We start from the raw sequence: 23,533 nt of genomic DNA, 5'->3' as shown, positions 1-23,533 counted from the left end.
TAGGTAAGTCAGCATTTTAGCAGACATTAGTTTTTCATCAAAAACTAATGTTTGCTAAAATGCGTTGGCCTCCTTGTAAATATCGCGATGTACATTTAGCGATATATTACAAGGTAGTCCGTAAAGGGTACGCCCAGTGACGCCCACTTTGCATCTCATTAGAGATGCAAAGCAAGGCGTCGGGAAAACGGGTGCTAACATGCGCTAATGCATGTTAGCACCGCGTTGTAAATAGGGCAATAAAAATATCAGCGCTTTGGCGCCAAAAAGTCCCGCTAATGTGGCGATACTGCCCTTGTTAATATGCCCGCAAATGAGATGCATTTTTGAACAGGCTATAAGCACACAAAAAGTATAAAATGAAGATAAACGGTGTAATGCAAAGCACCTTGAATAAATTATATTGGACATGGTTGGAGATCACTATAAAACGCCACACAGGAATATGCAATCTGATTTACATATGAGTGAGCTTTACTCCCTGGAATCCCTTAAAAACTTTGAAAATGGTAAATGTAGGAAGAAAAACGAAGGAAACCATGGTTTCGTTGTTTGAAGCCCAACGCAATCATATCATAGTTCAGGCTACAGCTTTATAGAGCTTTTGTGGAAGCGTATTACTTATTTCACACTCTACGTATTAAAAAAAACACTTAGCACTTCTTGCAGTAATGGCATATGTTGTTGAAAATGGTAATAGAGAAATATGGGCTGCTCACACAGAGAAACGCTGCCAGAGCACATTTAGGCAGCTGAATGTAGGTTTTGTTTCTAATGCTGACAACACTCAGCCGCTAGTGACGCTGACATGAAGGCCACTACTCTGAAGTCTTTAGGAAAGCAGTGTCTGGAAACTGAAATTGATGTGTACATGTATGTGTGTGCGTGTGTGTGTGTGCGTGTGTGATGCTAGGGGTTCTCATGTAAAGCACTCTCATACCTGCGGGTCGAGATTGCTCTATATAAAACTGCAAAAAAAGAAGCAGTGTTGGGAGAGGGGTGGCACACGCAGCGAATGCAAAAGTAAACCAAGACAAGCATTGGCATAGCCAATAGGTCTCGCCTTTGGGACCTTATTAGTGCCTGTATGGGATGGCAGAGAAGTATACTACAGAAGGCAATCCAGACTGGGGCGTAACACATGCCCCTGGAGTGCAGAGAAGGGGGAAGGCGGGGATACCTTTGAGGGTCACCATTCTCCAAACAGGCGACGTAGGGTGCATCGTGAATAGTATAGATATATGTGTAAAAGTAAGCCAGGTAGTGAAACCATGGTTTCATGCAACTAACTTAATCCAGCCCTTTCGACCTTTCAGAGACAGCCTTGACATGTTACTGACTTCAAACAGGGTCTCACTGTGCCAAACTCTCGGACTAGCCTGACACGAACAACAGGCAGCCCAACAGACTGCACTAGTCCAGCCTGTGCCTTTTCAGAGGCTGTTCTTTTGCACGCCCCCGAGTTCCTCTGCGGTTGAAGTCGAGTCGAGCGGCTTCTCAGGGTTGTCTCTGCTCCACCCTGTGCACCGGGAGGGGGTGGGCCAGCCGCCAGAGATGAATGTGCATCCAGTTTCCTTGGAGCCAGGACCACAACCCCCAGAGTGCCACACGGGTTGAGCAAGTATTCTATACAACTACTTCTCTTCCTGCTGAAGTCCGTGCTGGCTGACGAGGAAGGTGGAGGGGAGTCGATGGCGCCAAACCACCTTCCACTGGCGAAGTGATTAATCTCTGTGCTGCACAGCATTCGCAAACACAGGGATCTGTCTGAAAAATGCACAAGAATGAATAATTCACTTCCTGGTGAAATAGATGGGTTAATGTGCCTCTTGCAGATATTTGCTCGTAAGTTGCAGGTCACAAGTTAAGATCTCCTCTTATACAAGGCGATCTGAAGTTCGTAGGGCCAGATTCTGCCCTGATATCCAAGTGGGTAAATACACTTACAAGTTTAGACCTGAAGGACAAATGTGTTAATCGTGGAAAGAGTGTTCATTAGGTCAATGCATCCATTGATTGTCCTGCCTGCCACAAGCTTTAGTACTGTTGCGTTGAATTTGGTTTGCAAGATTGATATAGCGAAGATCGCCTTTTATGCGTAGAGGTTTTACAGATGTTGCACTTTGGTAGCAGACTCGATAAATACAAGTTCTTTCTGCAAGTTGGCATAGGTAGGCATCCATACCGAGCAAGTGAAGCAAGTGATGGTCCTGCCTGCCACAAGCTTTAGTACTGTTGCGTTGAATTTGGTTTGCAAGATTGATATAGTGAAGATCGCCTTTTATGGGTAGAGTTTTTACAGATGTTGCACTTTGGTAGCAGGCTCGATAAATACAAGTTCTTTCTGCAAGTTGACATAGGTAGGCATCCATACCGAGCAAGTGAAGCGTGGACTAACTAACACTGCAAAGACAAGAAGAGAGCGGAGTTCGAAATACGAATGGTGCACGCGCGCGTCACAGCGAGCAATCTGTTTTTAATTATCGTGCCCGTGTCTGGGCTCGATAATTGAAAACAGATGTGGCCTGTGCGGTTAACCGCAAGCAATAGGGCGTGGGTGGAGCACAGGCGGGACATGCAACCACCTTTGCCCAATTGCCTGCTGTCTTTCTTAGAAAGACGCACGCAAAGCCCATTAGCCTCGGAGAAAAACAAAAGCACACGCACAAGCGTGTGGTGAGCATTTTAAAGCCCATTACTAAAAGTCGAGCAAGTAGCGCATGAGCGCTGCTCTAGGCTCGACCTAAAAAATGAGCCACGGCTACAACAACACGCCAAACCAGATGCAGATTGCTGGGATAGCCTTGGAGCAGCGGAAAGTGGCAACCCCTGAGGACCGATTAAAAAACTAAATAATAATGTCATTAAATATAGAAATGTATCTGTGAGCTTAATATGTGTGTGAGACACAGTCTTACACACTAGCCCATATACGTAGCTGACATCTTGAACAGGGTAGACAACATTTACGATAACATACAATACTAGCAGGAACAATGTTTGGGTATTAACTTCACAGCAGTGAAACTGCATCGGCCCAAGTCTCACTCGATAACCTGGTGTCTGGAAACAGGCCCCTCTTGGAACAGGAGCTAGGGGAGTGCCAAGCCAACATAGACTCAGGGATGTGGATATATGTGAGATTCATCAAAGCCCAGCCCCTTACTGAGTGCTCTGTTTTACATTAACGGAGTAACTAAAAAAAGAAAACACAAAAAAGTAGGCACTGTGCCTATTATCTATTATATAATGCTAAGAAACCCCATGCGTGCTTTAAAATGCATATATTTGTTCTCTATTTGAGTTACTTGTGCATGGTGTATGTTGCAACACTACATGCATGCTTACTAGTCCACTGATACCAATGTGGTTAATATTCCAGTGATGAACATCCAGGGAACAGATTAAAAGATTCAGAGAAATGTAGAAATGTATTCCAGACATTATGTATGCCTAGTCTCGCGCACCATTTACTCCATTTGGTTTACTTATATGTCCCAAGTTGCATACGTACTGTGAAATTAAAGTTTTTAGTTCAAATGCAAGTGATTCCAAACAATGAAAACAAAGTACATTTGCAGCAGCTGCTGAGTGCCGGACCTGGGCAAGGAATTTGCCCTTGGCATCTGTTTTTTGTGATTAGTTGTAGCGCATGTTCCCCTACTGCTGCATCTTGTTGGCGTGTTGTCCTTCTATAAAGAGTGGATCATTTTCCAACCTAATTGATCATAAATGAGTGAGCTCTCATTGGATGTGCGGTTAATCTGGCGTGTATTCATGCAGTTCTTGAAAGCTGACCATTTATCATTTTATTAAAGCTCTTGAGCGAACAGAAGGTGTCTGGTGCCACATCAACTGGCTGTGGGGCGTGCCAATGGGTGGCATAATTGTAGTAGGAGGCACAGCCCTTTGTACCTACACTGCTGAGAGAGGTGTTACTGACCCTCTTGATGGCTTATGTCCAGTGGTTCACAACATGGGTGATTCACTACCACCCGCGTCTGTTGCACGGGAGCAGCCTGTAAGCTGTGTGACTTGTGTACTCTGCAACGGCACATAAGAGGCACATAAGGGCTCCATGGTTGCGGTAGCTTTTGAGGTCTGTATCTTGTAGACCACATGTTTTTTTTATCCAGGATGTCCCCTACCAAAGTGGTGGGTGGGCGGGGCCGTAGGAAGGAGGGGGGGGAGGGTTCAGTTCAAAAGAAAATTTAAAAAGAAAAGTTACGGGATCGCATCCATCTCCCGCTGCAACGCGTTCTTCCGTCTTCTGGGCACAGACTCCCAGAATGCACTGCAGCCAATCCTGACGTAGACTCCTGCTTTCTGCATCCCCAGCAAAACAGCTTGAGTTGGAGAGAGGTTCACTGCGCATGAGGGGTTGGCTGGCCTGAGACGGTCAGCCAAACCCTTATGCACAGAGAAGGGAGTGTCAACCGTTCCCCACCAGCAGTATCAACTCTTAGATCCAGGGGATTAAAATAAAATGATAACAAAACTTGTTTTATTATCGTTTTATTTGCTGGTGGTGTCAGAGGGAGCGGCGCTTCTCAAATGGGGTGGCCACCAGTGGCGACTGATGACATTTGAAAGTGGTGAGGCGGAAAATTAATGTCATACTGCACCGCAGCGAGCGAGCATAGCAAGCGAGCCGTAAACAACCTACAAGAGGTTCGGGGGGGGAGGGTTTCTCTCACAAAGAAAGAACCTGTGCGCAAAATGTTATGCTCCGGCAGCCGAGTCTCAGCGTTGGCCCCAGGAGCAATCCGACAAAGTCACAGAGGGAAGGTAGTATGAATCCCCAAAGAACAACCGGCTCAGGAGTGAAAACATGCTGATTCAAAGGGACTCTGGGATGACCTGAGGAAAACATCGACATGTCCCCAAATGAACCAGGCCCAGGCGGCCTGCATGGTACCAGACTCGCCAGTACACAGCGGTGACTGGCAGAGTCCAGACCCCCACAGGTAAGAAGTTGGCCACGTATGGGGTGTGGTAAACTCCACCCCATCTCATAAATGTGTTTTTGCAGGGGCTGGAAAACTCTAGCATAATCATAACTGAGGCCCAAAAGACACCAAGGTCTTAACAACTCCTGACCTCAACCATCACTGCGCCTTTCCCTGCCACCCACCCCATTCGGACAATCATTTATTGACCTAGTGCAGCTGTCTCTACTCTCACAAAACACACATTAAAAAAAACACTTGCAATTAAGTTTCATGTTTACGGATAGAATTCATTTACATGTACCGGTAAGCTCACAACAAAGGTGAGCTTTGCAGTCATGAGTTTAGAATTGCAGTCCAGTTCAAGGAAGAGCAGACCAACGAGCGTCTTGCTGTTTTTCTCACACTGGTTGAAGAGGAGAGATAACCTAGAAAGTCAGTCTAGTTTATCATTTGAATGTTCCATGATCCGCTTGCATAGTTGGCGACCTCCCTGGGGGCATGGTGGTAGCACACAAAAATACAGAAATATGCATGCATGTTTAGAACTTTCCAGGGGCTTAGGCATACTTAAAGTTAATAGGAATGGAATGGCTTATATACAGGGCTACTAGAATTATGCAACAAAGGAAGAAGAGTGAGTGCCACAGGCAGAATTGCATTTAGACAGTAAATATGGATAGATGGCAGAGGTTTGTAAAGCATGGCAATCTACAAAACGTACATGTGGCAAAGACAGGTGGAGCAAGAAGCGCTGCACCTACCATTGAGACCCACGCATTGTTGCAGTGGAACTGAAAGTTTTTTCGGTTAGAAGTCAAACATTACCTCACATACCGTATTTTCCGGCGTATAAGACGACTTTTTAACCCCTTAAAATGTTCTGGAAAGTCGGGGGTCGTCTCATACGCCGGGTACCAAAATTGACGGTATGTTTTACATAGCGCGGACTTCACCCGAAGGTGTCAGACCGCTTCTCAATTGAAAATGGTGCCGCTTAGGGAACTCCAGCACAAGAACGAAGAACGTAGACGATGGTGGCACTGTGCAACAACACGATATCAGCCCGTCGCCAGGCACTGAAAGCGGTCTTGAAAATAAATTACAGTTATGGCAGTCAACTACGGTAGCACAAGAACGAACGTTACATAGGCGATGGTGGCACTGTGCAACGCGATATCAGCCCGTCGCCAGGCACTGAAAGCGGTCTTGAAACACTGCGCAAGTATCAGAAGCAAACAAATGGCGCCGTGAGCCCTACCTAGACTGCAGCTGCACATCCCCAGGCAGACGAGGCAGACGAGGCGCTCCTCCACATGTGCTGATCTCTCTCTCCTTCCATAATTCTTACGCTCATCGGAAGGAGAGGAGCGTCAGTACCACATGATCTCCTCAGTCCATGGAGATAGAAAGGGGACTGTAGGATGTTAGGAAGTGGGGGTAGTCTTATACGGCGAGTATAGCACAAAACCTACATTTTGTCAAGAAAAGTAGGGGGTCGTCTTATACGCCGGGTCGTCTTATACGCCGGAAAATACGGTAAGTCAAACCTGCGACTGCAGACTAACGTTTTAGAGTGAAGAAACACAGAGGTTTTTTTTAGGCATACAAGGACACGCTGCGTAAGCGGCCATAGACTTAAAAGCAACAAGAATGCACAAAACGTCAGAAAACCACAAAAAAACGTAGTTTTCTGATGTTTTTCACGGCCTGCGCATGGTGACATGAAGTATAATTTCTACACCCGCCCAGCAGCCACTTCAATTCTTAACTTACAAACTGTTTGTAAATTACGAATTGCAGTGGCTGCTGGGCGAGTGTGGAAATTATACTTTATGTCACTATGTGCAGGCTGTGAGAAACGCGCCTGAGTCAAAATACGCACCTGACAAGAAATGCCTTTGTGGGAAGTCCATCAAATATGGAGCCTTTGAAGAGCGCACCCCCTAAGCATGACATTAGCAGTCAAGGAAATATGTATAAAAACTTCAAGCCCATGCTGCTGCATGATTCTGGAAATAATAGGTAATGTTTCCAGGCGCAGGTCTTGACATACGCATCCCAAGAAATGTTAAATTAAATGTACGAAACAATAAGTGCACCACCTGCTGAAGCTTGCGCCCCTACAAACGTCCTCCATGTGATATGTATTCCATGACACGCATTCTATGATACATGTGCAAATTGTTGTAAATAGACTGTGCAATCCGGTGATATTGGAATTCTCAATGTGGGTGACAGAGAGGCTTTCAAGACCAATATTGCTGGCCCTTGAAACGGAGGAGCCGGCAACTTTTTTCCTTCCTGCTTCTATTGCCCCTTATGCTGTACCCCCTCCTGATGTAAATAAAGTGATTAAAAAAAGTGGACCCACATGTCATTTTTGGGATGCCAGACGTTGGACCCAATCAGTTGCGGCCGGCATTACGGGTGTGTGAGGGGAAAGGGGTGGAAATGAGGGCGTCCGGGGGAAATGGTGGAAGGCGGGAGGGCTTTAAATAAATCAAAATATCAAAATATCAAATAAAAGTACTTACTCAGCTTATGAATGGGTCCGACTCCTGCCATCCTGCTCCAATTCCTGCAGCTCTCCTTGTGACATCCTCATCAGGAAAGGCAGCCTCACTCCGCCAACCACAAAGCTGCAATGGCAGCATTGTGATTGGTGAGGCGCAGGGGAGAGCGCCTCAGCCGAGCTATTTTCTCCTGCATAGAGAACAAGGAGAGTGGGCGGTCGTGCTGGAGGGCAGGGGGGAGTGGCTTACCCACAGTTGTGGGTACTGACTGTTTGGTCGGCTCCAGGGGCGAACCAAACAGTCAATACCCACAACAATGGGTAAGCCACTCCCCACTGCCCTCGAGCACGACCGCCCACCCTCCTGCCCCCAACCAGGCACTTCTGATTTCTCGCAGTGTGAGAAGCAGAAACATAAAATGGGAGTTTTTGCCATTTTATGTTTCTGTTTCTCGCACTGCGAGAAAGCTGTAGGGCGATGCCCAAACCTCCCTATGCAGGAGCTGCCACTGGTGGCCATCGCTGCACAGGCGTATCCCATCACATCCCCTCCCTGGGTAGAGCGAGACCCTCATCTTCCCTGAGAATTTGAACCCCACTTTGTATATATTTGTGAGTTTTCACTACACAGCTCCCTGACCATTGGCATCATCCTGACAGTGCGTCAGAGATTCAAAAACATATTCAAACCCAGAATTTACCTCATTCCCCTCCTGGGGGCAAGAAGGAGGGTGAGGTGAGGCGTTGGCACTTTTGAAATGGGCTATAATCTGTAAAGGTGGCTTGTTAATACCTTGAATTCGGCTTAACCTGAGCGGAGAGGATAAAGCACTAGAAGGACACCCGTATGCTGCCCACCTTTCTCCTGCGTCCACCCCGCCATCATCACCTCCACTGATGTGTGACACAGCTCTCTGTCCAAGGGGAGGCAATACTGTGCCCTGTGGTTCATCTGTGCCCGTGGACACTCCTTTTGGGGATCTGGGCTCTTTATGAAAGCCCATTCATGCTGAGTAATGCTCTGTAACCAGTGCCAGACAGGTGCTGCCCGGAGTTCACAGCTGAGTTCACAACTGTCTCTGATTGCAGCCACAGAGAAACAGCACCAGCACTAGCAGTATTTAAAACAAGCATTTGCAATGCAATAGGTCTCGCATTTGTTAAATTTGACTTGTTAGCATTGAAAATGGCAATGTCTTTTACTTTAGTTTTTTTTATTTACAGTTGAGTAATTATATTTGCACATCTCTATTGGCATTGGTGTAAAAAAGCAAAAGTAAAATAGATTCTCATTTATAACACCAACACCTCTAATTTTAACAAATGCAAGACCTATAGCATTGCAAATGCTTGTTTATTCTTCCAGCCATCCAGACCGCCGAACACAGAGTGCACGAAATTTGGGAAAAATGCTGAGGACTGCTTCAAATGGTGTTAACAGTCCTGAAAAAATCATCTTAAATACATGTGCGATGCCACTGGTATCAGACATGCTTAAGACTTGACTTAACATTTCTGCGAAATGTACTGGGCAGTTTGTTGATAATAAGGCATGTATCTCTGCAGAAGTTCTTGCAACTTGCAGATCATACGTTTCTCTAGACGAGGTCAGTGGCACAGTTTTTTGCAAAACAATGACTTTAATTCTGCTTAAAGTATCAATTTGTATAGAAGAGATATTCAGTGAAGGCCATAATGCCATCCCACTGTCTGTCTTGCTCTTTGGATACAATACTTGCATACAACAAGTGACCCTGGATGACACACTAACAAGATACATTTTTCCTGGCAACATGCCACAACAGCTGTGGTCATTGAGCATAACGAAGCTGCCATTGGATAGCTGCCTGAAAATTGGTTCTATCACTGTGGAGGGTGTACCGTGCAGGTGGCAAGAGAGGTTATTTGCAGAACTTTCGCAGGCTCCGTGTAAATTAATACCTTGGCACAGAAGTGTACCACTTAGTGAGTTCTTACAATTTTTACCACTAAGGAATACCTCCTTTCCCTTATTCCAACATTTGTGTGTGTAAGGTAAGGTCCAGGTCGACTTAATGTTTTCTTTACCCAACCTTTCATACACGCCCGCTGGTATATGCTGTTGACAATACTGAAATTGGAAAATCGTCACTGGTATCGTAATGGTGCCATGCATTATCCATTCAATGAAAGGCTTCTCAGAAACTGTCAATGGTAATCGTTCCAGTTTTTCAATGGAAAATATGAAACATAGTCTGCTCCTCTTTGTAATGTAAATGCCAATTTGTATCGCGCAACAATCGCTCCAAGGAGCATCTAGGCGCCCGAGAAAGGACCACCAGATGTTAGGTTGTCTCTATGCTTACTTGACCAGATCCGAAATTACACTAGGCTTCTGGCAGTTGTATCTTGGAGATTAAAGATCCAGGTTTTTAGATGTTTACGAAAGTCTGTTTCCTTGTCCAATCTTCTCAGATGTGGGGGAGAGTATTCCATGCTTTTGCACCCAATAGCGCCGGGACTTGCCCCCTCAGGTTTTGAGTCTGAAACCTGGGACGGTAAGCAGTTTGGCAGTTGAGGATCGTAATGCTCGAGTTGGGCAGTATCTACTAAATTTTTTCCTTAGCTATAATGGGCCTAGGTTATGAACAGCTTGAACGGTAATTAGTAGTATTTTAAACAAAACCCTTTTTGTCATGGGCAACCAGTGTAATGCATTGAGGGCTTTGGTTGCTGATGATCTTTTCGGCCATTTCAGAACCAGCCTTGCTGCTGCATGCTGCACCATCTGAAGTTTATGTGTGACTGCTTTATTTGTACCAGCGTAGAGGCTGTTGCAGTAGTCGATGCGAGATGTTACTAGTGCAACCGTAACTGTTTTTCTTGCTTCAAAGGGCAACAAATCAAAGAACTTTCTCAGTCCCTTTATCACCCCAAAGCACATGCCTGCCACTCTGGCGACTTGTTGTCTGAAAGATAGGTCAGAGTCAAGTTGGTAGTATGAGGCTGTATTTCTGCCTTTTCTGGCCACCATAGTCTGGGGATGAAATCATTTTTTGGGCCTATTGGAATGATCTCAGTTTTACCAGTGTTGCATTTTAGGTGATTTAGCCGCATCCATTCAAAAGTGGCCGTTAGGCAACCCTTGAGTTTTTCCTCCCAGACCTGGTTATCATTATCCATTACCAGGATCAGTTGTGTATCGTCGGCATAGGCTATGGCATCTATGCCAAATGACGATATCAACTTTATCAGAGGTGCGGTATAAACATTAAACAGAGTCGGGCTCAAGCTTGAGCCCTGAGGAACTCCCGTCAACAGTGATTTTTCACTGGAACAGAATTACCCCAGGGTCACCACTTGTCTCCTGTCACTTAAACATTTTTTTATCCACTCTAGTACTGTCCCTGTAAGGCCAGATGTTATTAGCCGGTCTATTAAGATGACGTGTGAGATCGTGTCTAAGGCCGCCGATAGGTCTAATAAGATCAGGACGGCCTTCTTGCCTTGGTCTAGAGCTGAGCGGATAGTTTATGTAGTGAACAGGAGAGCCGATTCCGTGGAATGTTGGGTCCTGAAACCTGCTTGGTTAGGGTGCCATGCTTCACTATCTTCCAAGAAGCGTGTAAGCTGTTTGTTTACTATTGACTCTGTGATTTTGCACAGAGCCGGAAGTAGTGAGATGGGTCGTAGGTTTGACAGTGTGGTGGGGTCGGAAAGTTGTTTTTTTTTGCAATGGTTTCACCGCTGCCAGTTTCCACTCTGGGGGGACATTGGCCGTGGACAGTGAGGTGTTGACAATAGCATTTATTACTGGGTTGGAAATTTCCACAATGATGTGTAGGAGTCTAACAGGGCATGGGTCAAAAGGGGATCCAGATTTTGTTGCCAAAATTTCTCTTCTAGTCTCCTCCAGACTAACTGGTTGGAAGGTTGTCAGCTGAGTAGCCCCTTGCCTCGTTATGTCACCCTCTTTTCTTGGCTCTAATATGGGGACATCAAAGTCCTTTGTCAAACCCTGTACTTTTCCCTCAAAAAAGTCTGCGATCTTATCACAGAGCGTCTGTGAGGGCGTAATAGCCTGCGCTAAACATTTCGGTTCCAAAGAGATTTGTTTATCTGTAAGGTTAAATGCAGCAAACAATGACGTTGTGTAGATTAGACGCCATGGCACATAGCCTGAATAAAGATTTTGCATCGTCCAGCCTAACTGCATTATAGAACGTAATTGAGACTGTCCATGTTGTAACATTAGGAAGTCCTGCTCCATAATGTCAATTGCAGAGGATACAATGCTGTCCAACGAATATATTCTGGAGGACAGAGTTGTTAACTCATTGTCCACTACAGAGAGAGCTTTCTCTAAATTAATACGATCAATTTCTTGTATTCTTTTTGCAGTTTCCATTTGCGTTATTTACCAAGCTTCGTTGTACGCAGCGTATATACTGGCGTATATATGAAACGTCTTTGACGTGGTTTGTGAGGCCCCATTAAGAAATCTCGCAAATCGTTGCCTTCTTTAAGTAAAGATAAGTGTTGTTTGATTTCTGGAAGTGTGGATGTCTGTAGCCACTCAAGGCATAGTTTTCCTACACTGTATGTTGTTACTATCCCTGGATGTTGTCTCTGGGAATATCTTTGATCAGGCCTGTTCATTTTGAACCCCTGTGTTTTGTTGAGGAATCTATCATGACAGTTATTAGTGTCTGTGGGCCAGATTAACCATTTTCTCCAATCAGGATCAGTTCTGTTGTGTTTTAACATATATGGTACATCTACCTCCTTTTCTGTAGTATCATTACTCTCAGATGTGGGTTTAGGTAAAGACGGTTTATTTAAATCTTTTATCTTAGCCAGGTCAAGACAAGAAGTCTGTTGAACAGTGTCATTTAAAAACAGTATTTGTTCTGGTTTAATGCAGGCTCTGAACAGGGCTCTAAACCTTGCACCTGCCAGTCTTTTGTGCCCCAGACCGTTTTTGTCTCAATGCTGAGCATAAAAGTTTGCAGAATAAATGCGTTTAGTATTGGTCAACATTGTTTTCATTCCTGTCTTATTCATATTTTTGAAATAAAACGTTTCTGGATTTGTCACATTAAAACCTGAGAAGTATGGAAACTTTTCACAAAATGTTTTTGAGCTGCCCTTTGGTGGCGTTGGACAATGTTCCAATTGATTATATGTAAAAACATTCCTAGGGTTTTCAGATTTATGCAAATAATGGTGACCATAATGAATAAAACAATACATTTGTTCATAACCTGATGACCCTTCTAAATAGTCATGTTCTGTAAATTTTGCAGACATTTCTAAATCTGACATCATATTATCAATAGTCTCAAAGTCCAAATCATCATAAAATGTGCTGGGTTACAAAGTCACTCAAAGAAACCTTGAACTGGTGTGGAATCTTCAACAGCTCCACAGGGCCATAGATGTCATAATCAGTTTTTGTCTCTTTTTTCACAATGGAATGATTTGTAAGGTTTCAGGACCAAGTTAATATTCGGACTTGCTGTGTCCATTGTACTGTATTTTCCATCTATCATTTTTCCCAAGCTTAAAACCAGAATGAGCCAGAGCAGGAGGAAAAGTACACCTAACATAATACAAAATTCAATCCATAGAGAGAACAGATATGTGTTTTCAAGTTGATTAAAGAGTTCTGTTATCTTTTCTTTGAAAGTTTTATTTGCTGGGTTTCTTCAGGTTCACTGGGATCCTCTGAGAAAGTATAAAAGTTGATAAAATAGCCAGAGGCAATTGTTGGAATTGCATCAGGATTGTTATTAATCTTTGGAGTTACTTCTTCCTTTGTCATATTGGTATAGTCAGAGGCTACATCATTGTAGAAAGGTGTTTCTTGGCAAACTGTTATTTGGGTTTCAAGAGGCACGAGTTCCATGGCTTTGTTACATAGTCCTTCTTTTCTTACTGCAGGTTTATCAAAGGTGATAAGTCTTTCAGTTTGAACCTCTTGGATAGTAGCAAGATTTGGTCTTCTGCTACATTTTGGGAGTCCACTGGGCCTACTACTTATTATTGGCCACATGTTGTGGTTTGGCCAGGTCGATGGATACAACTCTGCTCTCCCTTTTATCAGCAACTACTGATCTTGTTCCTTGGTTTGCCAAAACAGGTACTGCTTTTCTGTAAGAAGGCCCAAATTCCTTCTTTACAGCGATCTTTTCCCTGACTAGATCCCCAATCTTTGGAATCCAGACAGGCCTTGCTGGGACAGGTGGTTTATCTTCAGTGGTCGTTGGCTTCTGTGTTGTGTTACTCAGACTTCTTCTTGTTTCATTTAAGTCCTGTAAAACATCCAAACGATCTTTGACATCAAAGGGTTTTTGTTCCACCGCTGAAGTTTGACAATCGAGGTCTTCGATTATCATTCTAGTACTAAATAGTAATTCATATGTAGTGATTCCACTCAGAGAATTTCTTGGCAGGTTGTTACAACTACGTTGGACACTTATTAGATATTTGACCCGCCCATAACCCGAACCTAATACCTTAGCTGTTATGGATTGCTTTATGTCACGTTTTTTTCTTTCCACTACCACATTACCCTCAGGATGGAAGGGACCGTCAACAAACAGCTCTCCACCTTCTCGAGACAAACAAATCCCTCGACCCCTCAAAGTCCGGTTTCCGAGCCAACCACAGAACTGAGACCGCCCTCATCGCAGCCACCGACGACATCAGATCCCTGCTCGACAACGGAGAAACAGCAGCCCTCATCCTCCTGCACCTCTCTGCAGCGTTCAACACTGTCTGCCACCGCACCCTAATACAGCGCCTCAGCAACATCGGAATCCAAGAGAAGGCACTGGAGTGGATCATCTCATTCCTCACCGGAAGAACCCAGAGAGTCCGCCTCCCCCCATTCAGATCCGAGGCCACCGAAGTCATCTGCGGCGTACCACAAGGATCCTCACTCAAATCCACCCTCTTCAACGTCTACATGAGCCCCCTCGCAGCCATCGCACGCCAACACAACCTTAACATCATCTCCTACGCCGACCACACCCAGCTGATCCTCTCCCTCACCAACGACCCCGCCACCGCCAGAGCCAGCCTACACGAAGGAATGAAAGACGTCGCCGAGTGGATGAAGAACAGCCGCCTGAAACTGAATTCAGACAAGACGGAAGTCCTTATCCTGGGATCATCTCCCTCCGCCTGGGACGACTCCTGGTGGCCCCCTGCCTTGGGCACCACCCCCAAGCCAACAGACCACTCACGTAACCTGAGCTTCATCCTGGACTCCTCCCTCTCGATGACCAGGCAAGTCAACACCGTCTCGTCATCATGCTTCAACACCCTGCGCATGCTCCGTAAGATCTTCCGATGGATCCTAACTGAAACCAGGAAGACGGTCACCCAGGCACTCATCACCAGCTGACTGGACTACGGGAACACCCTCTATGCAGCAACCACTGCCAAACTACAGGAAAGGCTCCAGCGCATACAGAATGCCTCCGCATGACTCATCCTGAACATCCCCCACCACAACCACATCTCCGGCCACCTGAGAGACCTGCACTGGCTCCCCGTCAGCAAGAGGATCACGTTCAGACTCCTCACCCATGCACACAAGGCTCTCCATGACCTGGGCCCCAAGTACCTCAACAACCGCCTCACTTTCTACACGCCCACCCGCCAGCTGCGTTCAACCAGCCTTGCCCTCGCTACAGTACCACACATCCGCAGAGCCACCACCGGAGGAAGATCCTTCTCCTACCTGGCGGCCAGGACATGAAACTCCCTCCCCATCCACCTACCGCTGACCCACGACCATCTCTCCTTCAGGAAGCAACTCAAGACCTGGCTTTTCGAGCAGGAACGGGCCTCTCCCTCCCAGCGCCTTGAGACCCTTCCGGGTGAGTAGCGCGCTATATAAATTGTCTGATTGATTGACTAGAATACCGCAATGCAACACCAAAGCTAGCCATGGCCTCTTTGTAAGCTCGAGAGCTAAACGTAGGACCCTGGTCAGAATGCAGTGTGCCAATTGCGTATGTGCCGATAAAGACTCGCAAATCCTTTATAACAGTTCTGGCGGAGGCCGAGCACTGGGGCCACAACCAAATAAATCTTGTGCAGGAATCCACTGCGACCATGATATATTCATAGTTGCCGTCTCTTATTAAGGGGCCACAGTGTTCCAGGTAAACACACGCTAGTGGTTATTCTGAAATCAGAAGGGGCATCTGTGCAAGTCACTTCACTGTAGACACTTTCATTTTTTGGTAGATTTCACATTCTAGAACATAGTTTCTAGTTTGTTTCCTCATGCGTGGCCACCAATATCTCTGTTTTAATAATAATACTGAGGAGGAAACTTCTGCGTGTGCAGAGGCGGGCCCTTCATGTGCTGCTAAGATTATTCCTAACCTATGTTCCATGTTTGGAATTGCCCTATCCCCCACTCCAGGGATTTGAGCAAAAGGAACATTATTCGCATCAGTTATATATGAGTACTTTACTGGAAAGCCTTACAGGAGTGTCTTACCACTGTCTTTGACTGAAGCAGTGACAGCTTGCATTATTTCGTTGTCTATTTTTGTTTTTAACCGAGTGATTCCTGCTACGGAAGCCATTTGCACAGCTCCTTCGCTGCTTCGCCAGCCAATTAATTGCCTGCAACGTGAACGCCATCACGCTGATGACTCAGTGTATGAATCACGTAAATCTTTTGTAGTTCTTTCTGCAAAAAAAGCTACTTGTTCCCAAAGCGTTTTATGCTTAATTGTGCCACCTTTTGCGTCTTTGAAACCGTTTTGAATGCAGTTCTGCAAATACTCATTGTAAGATTGTTCACAGTAACACGAATCGCACACTATTAGTGTGGTGAATTCGCGATCGGTATTTTCAAGCGCCATCTTGAATGCCTGTAGTTCAGCTTGCTGAGCTGTACAGTCTCCGAGTGATTGAGTTTGTGTGACCATAGGTCTGAATTTACCTTCGTGTCAGCGACCTTTAACAATCACGCACGCAGCACTAAAGGCTTGTTTACCCCCAATTGCGGGCTGTGCTGATCCGTCTGTATATATTATACATCCGTAATGTTCGAGAGGCAGAATCTCGGTCGGCAGAGTACATTCGTGTTTGTATTGTAAAATTCTTTTGTCTTCAAATAGGGGTCAAAGACGTATTCAACGTCTGTTGCAGCAAGAGAGTTAACCCATTGTGTCCATCTCGGATGTAAAGCTTTTTCATTTAGAATGCTTGCTTTTGTCAGTGCCTCTAAGGCAGGTACAGGTGTAACGATCATTATTCGTTTTCCCTGTGCGAGTGCTCTCTCCTTTGCTACTGCAGTTTGAACCGATGTCAGAGTTTTTTCTGTAGAAGTGAATTTTACTTCAGCTTGTGTGTACAAGTATGATTTGTATGCTATGGGTACCTTTTCACCTTCATTAAAGGTTAGGTATGTGAATCCGCATCTTCCTGGGATGATTCGGATCACAAGGATGAGCACGTTGTCACGTGTTTCGAACTGTGTTTTTGCTAACATGTCTGTTTGCAGTAAACGCAAAATTTCTGTGTGTGTTTGAGTCCAATTAGTTGGTTTGAAATCAGGTTTGATTAATTCGTAGAGAGTTTTAACCCTTTCTGCGTAATTCAGAACGTAAGTTCTTCCAAAATTCAGGAAACCTAGAATTGACTGTATGTTTTTCAGCGTCTTTGGAGGTTGGAGCAGCGCACATTTCTCTAGAAAGTTAGCTGCCAGGCTTTTGCCGTCACTTGATAACTCGTAGTCTAAAAATAGGACGTTGTGGTGGGCAATTCGTGATTTCTTAAAATTGAATTCATACCAACCAAGTATTATGGTATTCACTCTTTTCAAGTGCACGTCCAAATCATTGTCTGTAAGATAGATATCGTCGACATAAGATAATGCCTCATCGTCATACTTTTGTAGTAACTCTGTTACTCTGGCTGAAAATAACCCTGGACTATTCTTGAATTCCTGGGGGAGACGGCAAAATTGTCGCTGTGTCCCCATAATTGAGAAAGCGGTCAAATGCCTGCTTTCTGTCATTTTGACAGAAAACCCCATTTGAAATATCTAAGGTGGTTTTATATTTTTTTGCGCACAATGTTATTCATCTGTGCTGCACTGTGTGCATTTTGTACTGCAAAAGTTTTACAACAAGAGTTTAAGTGTCTGTAATCCAATACTAGACGACATGAATTGTCTGTTTTGGAGACAGGAAACAAAGGATTGTTCATTGACGAGGTGCATGTTTCAATCACCCCTTTCAAGTTGGTTTAAAATCTCCCTGACTTGTTTTTTAGCTTCTTGCTTAACTGGATACTGTCTTTTTGCAGTAGGTTGATTTTTTAACTGTATTTTATGGTGAGGAGAGTCCTCATCCCATCCTACATGATGTTTATATAATGCTGGAGCCTGAGCTACTGCCCATTTTCTGGCATATGTGTATTTTTTTAAGAATTGGAATGTGATTTGAGAAGGCTGGCATAATTATTTCTTCGCCATGTGGGCACTCCCTGACAAATTCAGGGGGCCAGTCTTGTTCAGCTAGAAGAATGTCATAGCCCTTAGAGATCTCCTCCCAAAATAGGGCTCTTATTTTTCTAGTTATGTACCCCTCCATCCGGAGTGTTACTTCATATAACTTGTGGGGTACACTAACCCTGGTGTCGGCAGGTTCAACTTGAATGGATTCATTCAAGTCCACTGTCTCCAGATGATCCATCAGGATCCTGCGAACTATGGTGACTTCTGCTGCACTGTCTAGCATTGTCTGGGCCCACTCCCCGTTATTGAGTTGTGTCCTCAAGATCCTCGGCATGTCTGATCTTTATGCTTGCTATCTTCTTTTTGGGGAATTTAATTTTCTTATTTTTTGGAACGTGCTGTTCTTCTTTGGACTTCACGCGTTCTTCTTTCTGTTCTGATCGTCCTCTCCTCTCGGATTTCTGTGAGGAAGTCTGAAATGTACGAGAGAAACGTGTATCAGTATCTTGATATCTTTCAGGTTTTCTTAAAGTATCCCTATTTCTAAGGTTATAATTTTTTTCAGAGGGCTCCCGTTGAGGAGACCTACCTCCCCACTGGGGAGATCTTCCTCTGGACTGAGAATGTTTCTCTTTGTGTCTGTTTATTATTTTCCCACTTTTTCTTAGGAGTAATGAGATTATTTTTAAAAAACACCTTTTCAGGATTTTCTGTTAATTCGGGTTTTACCGGTTTCCCACCCAAACTATCTCTACCTAGTTCATATGATTTTTCAATAATTCTTTCAAGCTCATATGGTGGTCTGTTATATCTGTTTCTTTTAGCTTCTGCAGATTGCCACAGATGCTGGTTCACCTTTAATGTTAGCTAATAATATAGCTGAGACCTGTTTGAAATCTTTCAGTAATTTCATACCTACATTTTAGGCCGGTTCTGGACCGTATTCATTTTGAATCTGTCTCAGAACGTCTGGTATTACCGCCATGGACGGTACACCATGTGTTTTTGTGTAGATTGAAGCAAAGACTGTACCCCAAGTGTCACAGTCCTCCACATGTGGTGCTATCCGCATTGGTAAACAGATACAGATTGTCAGAATTCTGTGTTTCTCATGAGGTGTACTATCAGGGAATACTGCCTCAATTTGAGTAATTTTTTGTGCTAACTAAAACAGAATTTGTTCCCTTTTGACAGGCAATTTTCCAATGACTGATTGTATAGTCTGTGGTGTGATTTTGTTTGTGTTCCCCTGGTGAGGGGTGTGCTGTGGAATCCTTACAGTAGGTTGGACTGTTAAGGTTCGCATGACATATTGAGCCAATTGTCTATGTATTTTAATTAACTGTTTCAGCTGAGCTAACAGTTCTCGACCTGTCATATTTTCTATGTCAGGATGTGGTGTATAGCTGGCTAGTACCGGCCATGTAGCTCCGGGTCTACCTAGTGGACTGAGCCTGGTAATATGATTTTGATGTTGTAGGGCGCCTTTAAACCAGAGCTAATGCTCTTGGTAAGTTAATGGAATTTCAATGTCCTCGTAAGGAACATATTCCTCTGGAGGTTCCTCTACTTTGTAGTAGTGGAACTCGTGTGTTCCTCCATCTGCTGGAGGAAAGTGAATCCATGACTAGAATACCTCTGTTTGACGATATTCATGTGCCTCTATATCAAAGATTACTTTACCACCTCTCGATGATACTCCATTATTTATGAGTTTGAAAGTGATAGTTTTTCTTACATTTACCTGGATGTTTATAACATCTGGGTCATTCTGTAGCCTATTTCTTTCATCTGAAACTGCTTGTGCTGCTGCTACAGCTAGTTCTTCGTCAGATATCATTATTTTACTGACTGACAAAAGTTTGCAGAATAGGTTCAAGGCAACATAGATTAGGTGCACAATATTTTGGAACACTGTATCCTTCAACGTTGAATAAATCAAAAACTAATACATAGGATTTTCGTCCTACTCAGTTTGGCGGACATTAACCTTTTACCCACTCCAGACGTCTATTGGAGTATTTTACGGGAAAAAGGGGTCTGTGTGAAAAGCACGACTGAGTTACTCTAGTATCTAGTGTTAAATTATCGCCTTACTAAACATCCCGCCATGTAGTGTAGTTCCTATATTCCCAATAGGCTCTGCGCATTGGAATAACATATACTACAGTTTAGACGTAGGACTTAGGTCGACTAGGTCTCTATCGTATATATTAAACTTAATTGTGAGAGCCAGCTAGGTTAGAGGTCACTCTAAACTTTCTCGAATAAACAAGAAGGGATTAGTTTCTGACAACCGCATAAACATGACAACTTTGTTTCCCAAGAATAAAAATCAATCTCTAGTCGCGGAAACAATAGATAACTATTTTACTCGTCAATCGTGCATGCTTTGTTTCACCAGAGGTGCTGAGAAAATAGAGAGATGGGCGTTTTCAATAAAAGGATTTATTGAACAGTCTTCTTTATCAAGCATAAGAAATGTACTGCTACAATCGTAATACTGGTTAGAAAGTACAATGCATATAATACGAAAAGTATTATAAAGTAGTACTGTAAAAGCATGATATGGTTTCTAAGCCATAAGTTGCCTAAAAAGTATAAAATACATACAGTAGAAAAATAATGACTAAAAGTACTCAACTGGTGCTTCTACAATACGTCTACCCCGGTGTACCTAACCTAAGTCTAGTACAAGGGAAGAAGTAATTGAAGAGTAGCTTAAGTTTAGTATTTGTCTGCCAAAGATCTATCAAAGAATTCTCTAAGGGTCTAATCAGCTCCGTACCTTGGTTAAGAATAAAGGAGGTCTTGTATCTCTCTCTCAGGACTCGATTTCCCAGCAACCCGCTAGGATAGCCTGGAAACACTGGAGCTGGATTTCTTGGCAAGAGAAAAGACAGAGTCTCTCAGTGCATCAGCTGGAGGGTCAGCTTCCTTCGGCACTTGCTGCTGCAAAGCGTCGGGCAAGTAGCTAGCCGATCTGCTCCAAACCACCGTGTGTTTGTCTGGGCAAATGTAGGCATATTTATACTTAGAAGGTGCCGAGTTTGACATATGATTGGACTTAATAACGTCACTCAAAGACCCAGTTCTGTGAAAACTCCATGATTTCCTAGATAAATTAGTATTCAGGCGAGGGGAAGTCCCTAGCTGCTGAAGGCGGGTTTTTCTAAGAAATCGTTGTTGATTCTTGGAACTTAGTGGAAGTAGCCATGCCGTATTTGGTCTGCATAGGCTCAGTCTAAATATGGTAAGGATTTCTATGCCTATATAAGGATTGGGTAATTTATACCTATATAAGGGCATGAATCGGGAAAATTACACTAGGGTCCTAGATTCATTTAAAACAGGTATACTCAGGTAACTACAGAGGGATGCGGTGGTAATACTAGGAACTTTACCGGGGTATTAGAACAGGACCCATATTCTATTCTGGTTTCCTCTTGTTGATGTGAACAAGAGTGCTTATTTTTAAAACACTCTTTTACAAGTGCCCTGGAATTTACTTTGATTTATTTGACTTACTAAATAGATGAACTCAGACCAAACAAGGCTATCTGCTTTTCTCCTGCAGGAGGAGGCCTTGGCTAGGAGCTGCAGACAGAGCATTTGCTCGGTGGCTCCCAGCAGATTACGAAGATGGGATTTCTCTTCCTAGAGGATGGAAAGAAGGAAAGAAGTATTATGGATATGCCCTGCCACTGGTAAGAGCTCACGAAGAATTGTCTTTTTGTAACTTGTATGTAACCTGCAGTTATCATTAATTTAAGAAATCTCAACTGTAGAGGCATATATATCAATGTTTTGTGTCACCCATACCCACATAAGGGGACACAAAACCTAAATGAGATTTATCAAGCCACGCAAAGCCGCCTTGTGTGGTCCTGAGTAGCTTGATAAATCTAGAATAACGAAAGGCAGCACAAATCACTGCCTTGGGTTACCCGGCTGCAGGAAGGCGTGCCATGGATGAAGCATGGATGTTCCCACACATCCACCCATAGATTCTGACACATTCCCAGATTTAACAACATCAGTATCAGAATTGACATTGGGGAAACACAAATATCAAAATTGAAGATCTGATTCAAAATACCATGCCTGATATCCTCTCTTTAACCGAGACCTGGACAGATCATGCCTCGGGCCCAGACTGGAACATTGCACTACCACAGGGATATGCTGTGATCTTCCAGGACAGAGAGGTTAATAAAGGTGGGGGGGTTAGCAATTATATATCGTGACGACCTAAGCTTGTATATTGAAGGTGTGACTGACCTACCAGCAGAAGCATTTTATTTCTCTGTAAAGGTGCACAACTTTTGGAAGCTCCAGGGACTTCTTATCTATCGTCGACCTGGGACTAGAGCGGCTTTCTCACAAGCCCTGATGACACATCTGGAATCTTGTATTGATTCTGATTCTATGGTAATTCTCTGTGATTTTAATTATCATCTTGAATTATGAAATAATACTGACAACTGTAGACTATTAGACAACATGGCAGCTTTTGGTTTTAATCAACTGGTTATGGAACCTACCCATCAGGTGGGCCATACATTGGATGGTCTTTTCTATAATAATGATGATATCAGGGTGACCAAGGTGACCGCCCTTCCTTGGTCAGATCATAGAGCAGTATATTTCAAGCTCAAAACCTCTCTGCCCGGGCATCATACGCAGAATGTTGCAGTGGAAGCAAAAATCAGATGTTCGAATAAGGTCCAACTAAATGAATTAGAATCTGCACTGGGTCAGCCACCGAGTTGGGCAGGTCAGACCAATGACAGGGCAGTAGCAGCATTTAATCAATGGCTTCTGGCAGCAGCAGACACTGTGGCCCCGGAGAAATTGGTGACGGCTAAGAGGCTTAATCCCCCGGCGCCATGGTATAAATCAGAGCTGAAAGGTCTGAAAGTCAGCTGTAGGAGAGCTGAACGACGCTGGAGGCAAAATTACAAAAAGGACAGTAAAATTATATATAATCAGGCCCTTACACATTATGAAGAGGCCATTGTCAGGGCAAAAAAGGTATTTTACACACAGAAGATTGAGAAGGCTAGCAACTCAGTTAAAGAGCTGTTTAAGACGATCACTTTTTTATCTAAACCCCAGCAAGATGAGAGGTTTCAGCCGGACCAAAATATGTGTAACAACTTGGCTACACACTTTCAAAATAAAGGTCACCTTATCTATGATGACCTTCAGAAGAGTCGTATAGTTACGGATGAGGAACTATACACTGAGGCAGAACCAGTGCATTCTAGCGTAGTCAGTTTCCCTGCAGCCACCAAAGAGGAGATCTCGAACATACTAGGTTCAATAAAATCACGTTCTCCTACTGACCCTTGTCCCCCTATAATTATGCATTTAGGGGCGAGCAAAATTGTAGGTCAACTAACTCCTCTAATTAATCAGGTGCTTGAGTCAGGGAAGTATTCCACTGCTTGGAAGAAAGCGATAATTAGACCCATTTTGAAGAAATCCACTTTGGACCCTTCGGAACTTGTGAACTATCGCCTATAGCGGGCCTTCCCATGCCAGCCAAAGTGCTGAAGAAAACATTGAATAACACTCTAACAGAGTACCTGGATA

At 44.1% G+C, this 23,533-nt stretch overlaps 1 protein-coding gene across 1 annotated transcript in view; it reads left to right on the top strand.

Moving 5' to 3' along the window:
- Positions 1–23,533, top strand: part of LOC147701415 (myeloperoxidase-like) — a 333,004-nt gene that overhangs the window by 75,482 nt on the left and 233,989 nt on the right. The window contains exon 6 of the mRNA XM_086930102.1: positions 21,513–21,642. Coding sequence (XP_086786228.1) covers positions 21,513–21,642 — 130 coding nt within the window. The remainder of the gene's footprint in view (positions 1–21,512; positions 21,643–23,533) is intronic.

Source organism: Lissotriton vulgaris, chromosome 7 (assembly GCF_964263255.1).
Source record: "Lissotriton vulgaris chromosome 7, aLisVul1.2, whole genome shotgun sequence".
Classification (NCBI taxonomy): domain Eukaryota; kingdom Metazoa; phylum Chordata; class Amphibia; order Caudata; family Salamandridae; genus Lissotriton; species Lissotriton vulgaris.
The sequence above is the reverse complement of the archived record's forward strand: the minus strand, read 5'-3'. Positions and strand labels throughout refer to the sequence as shown.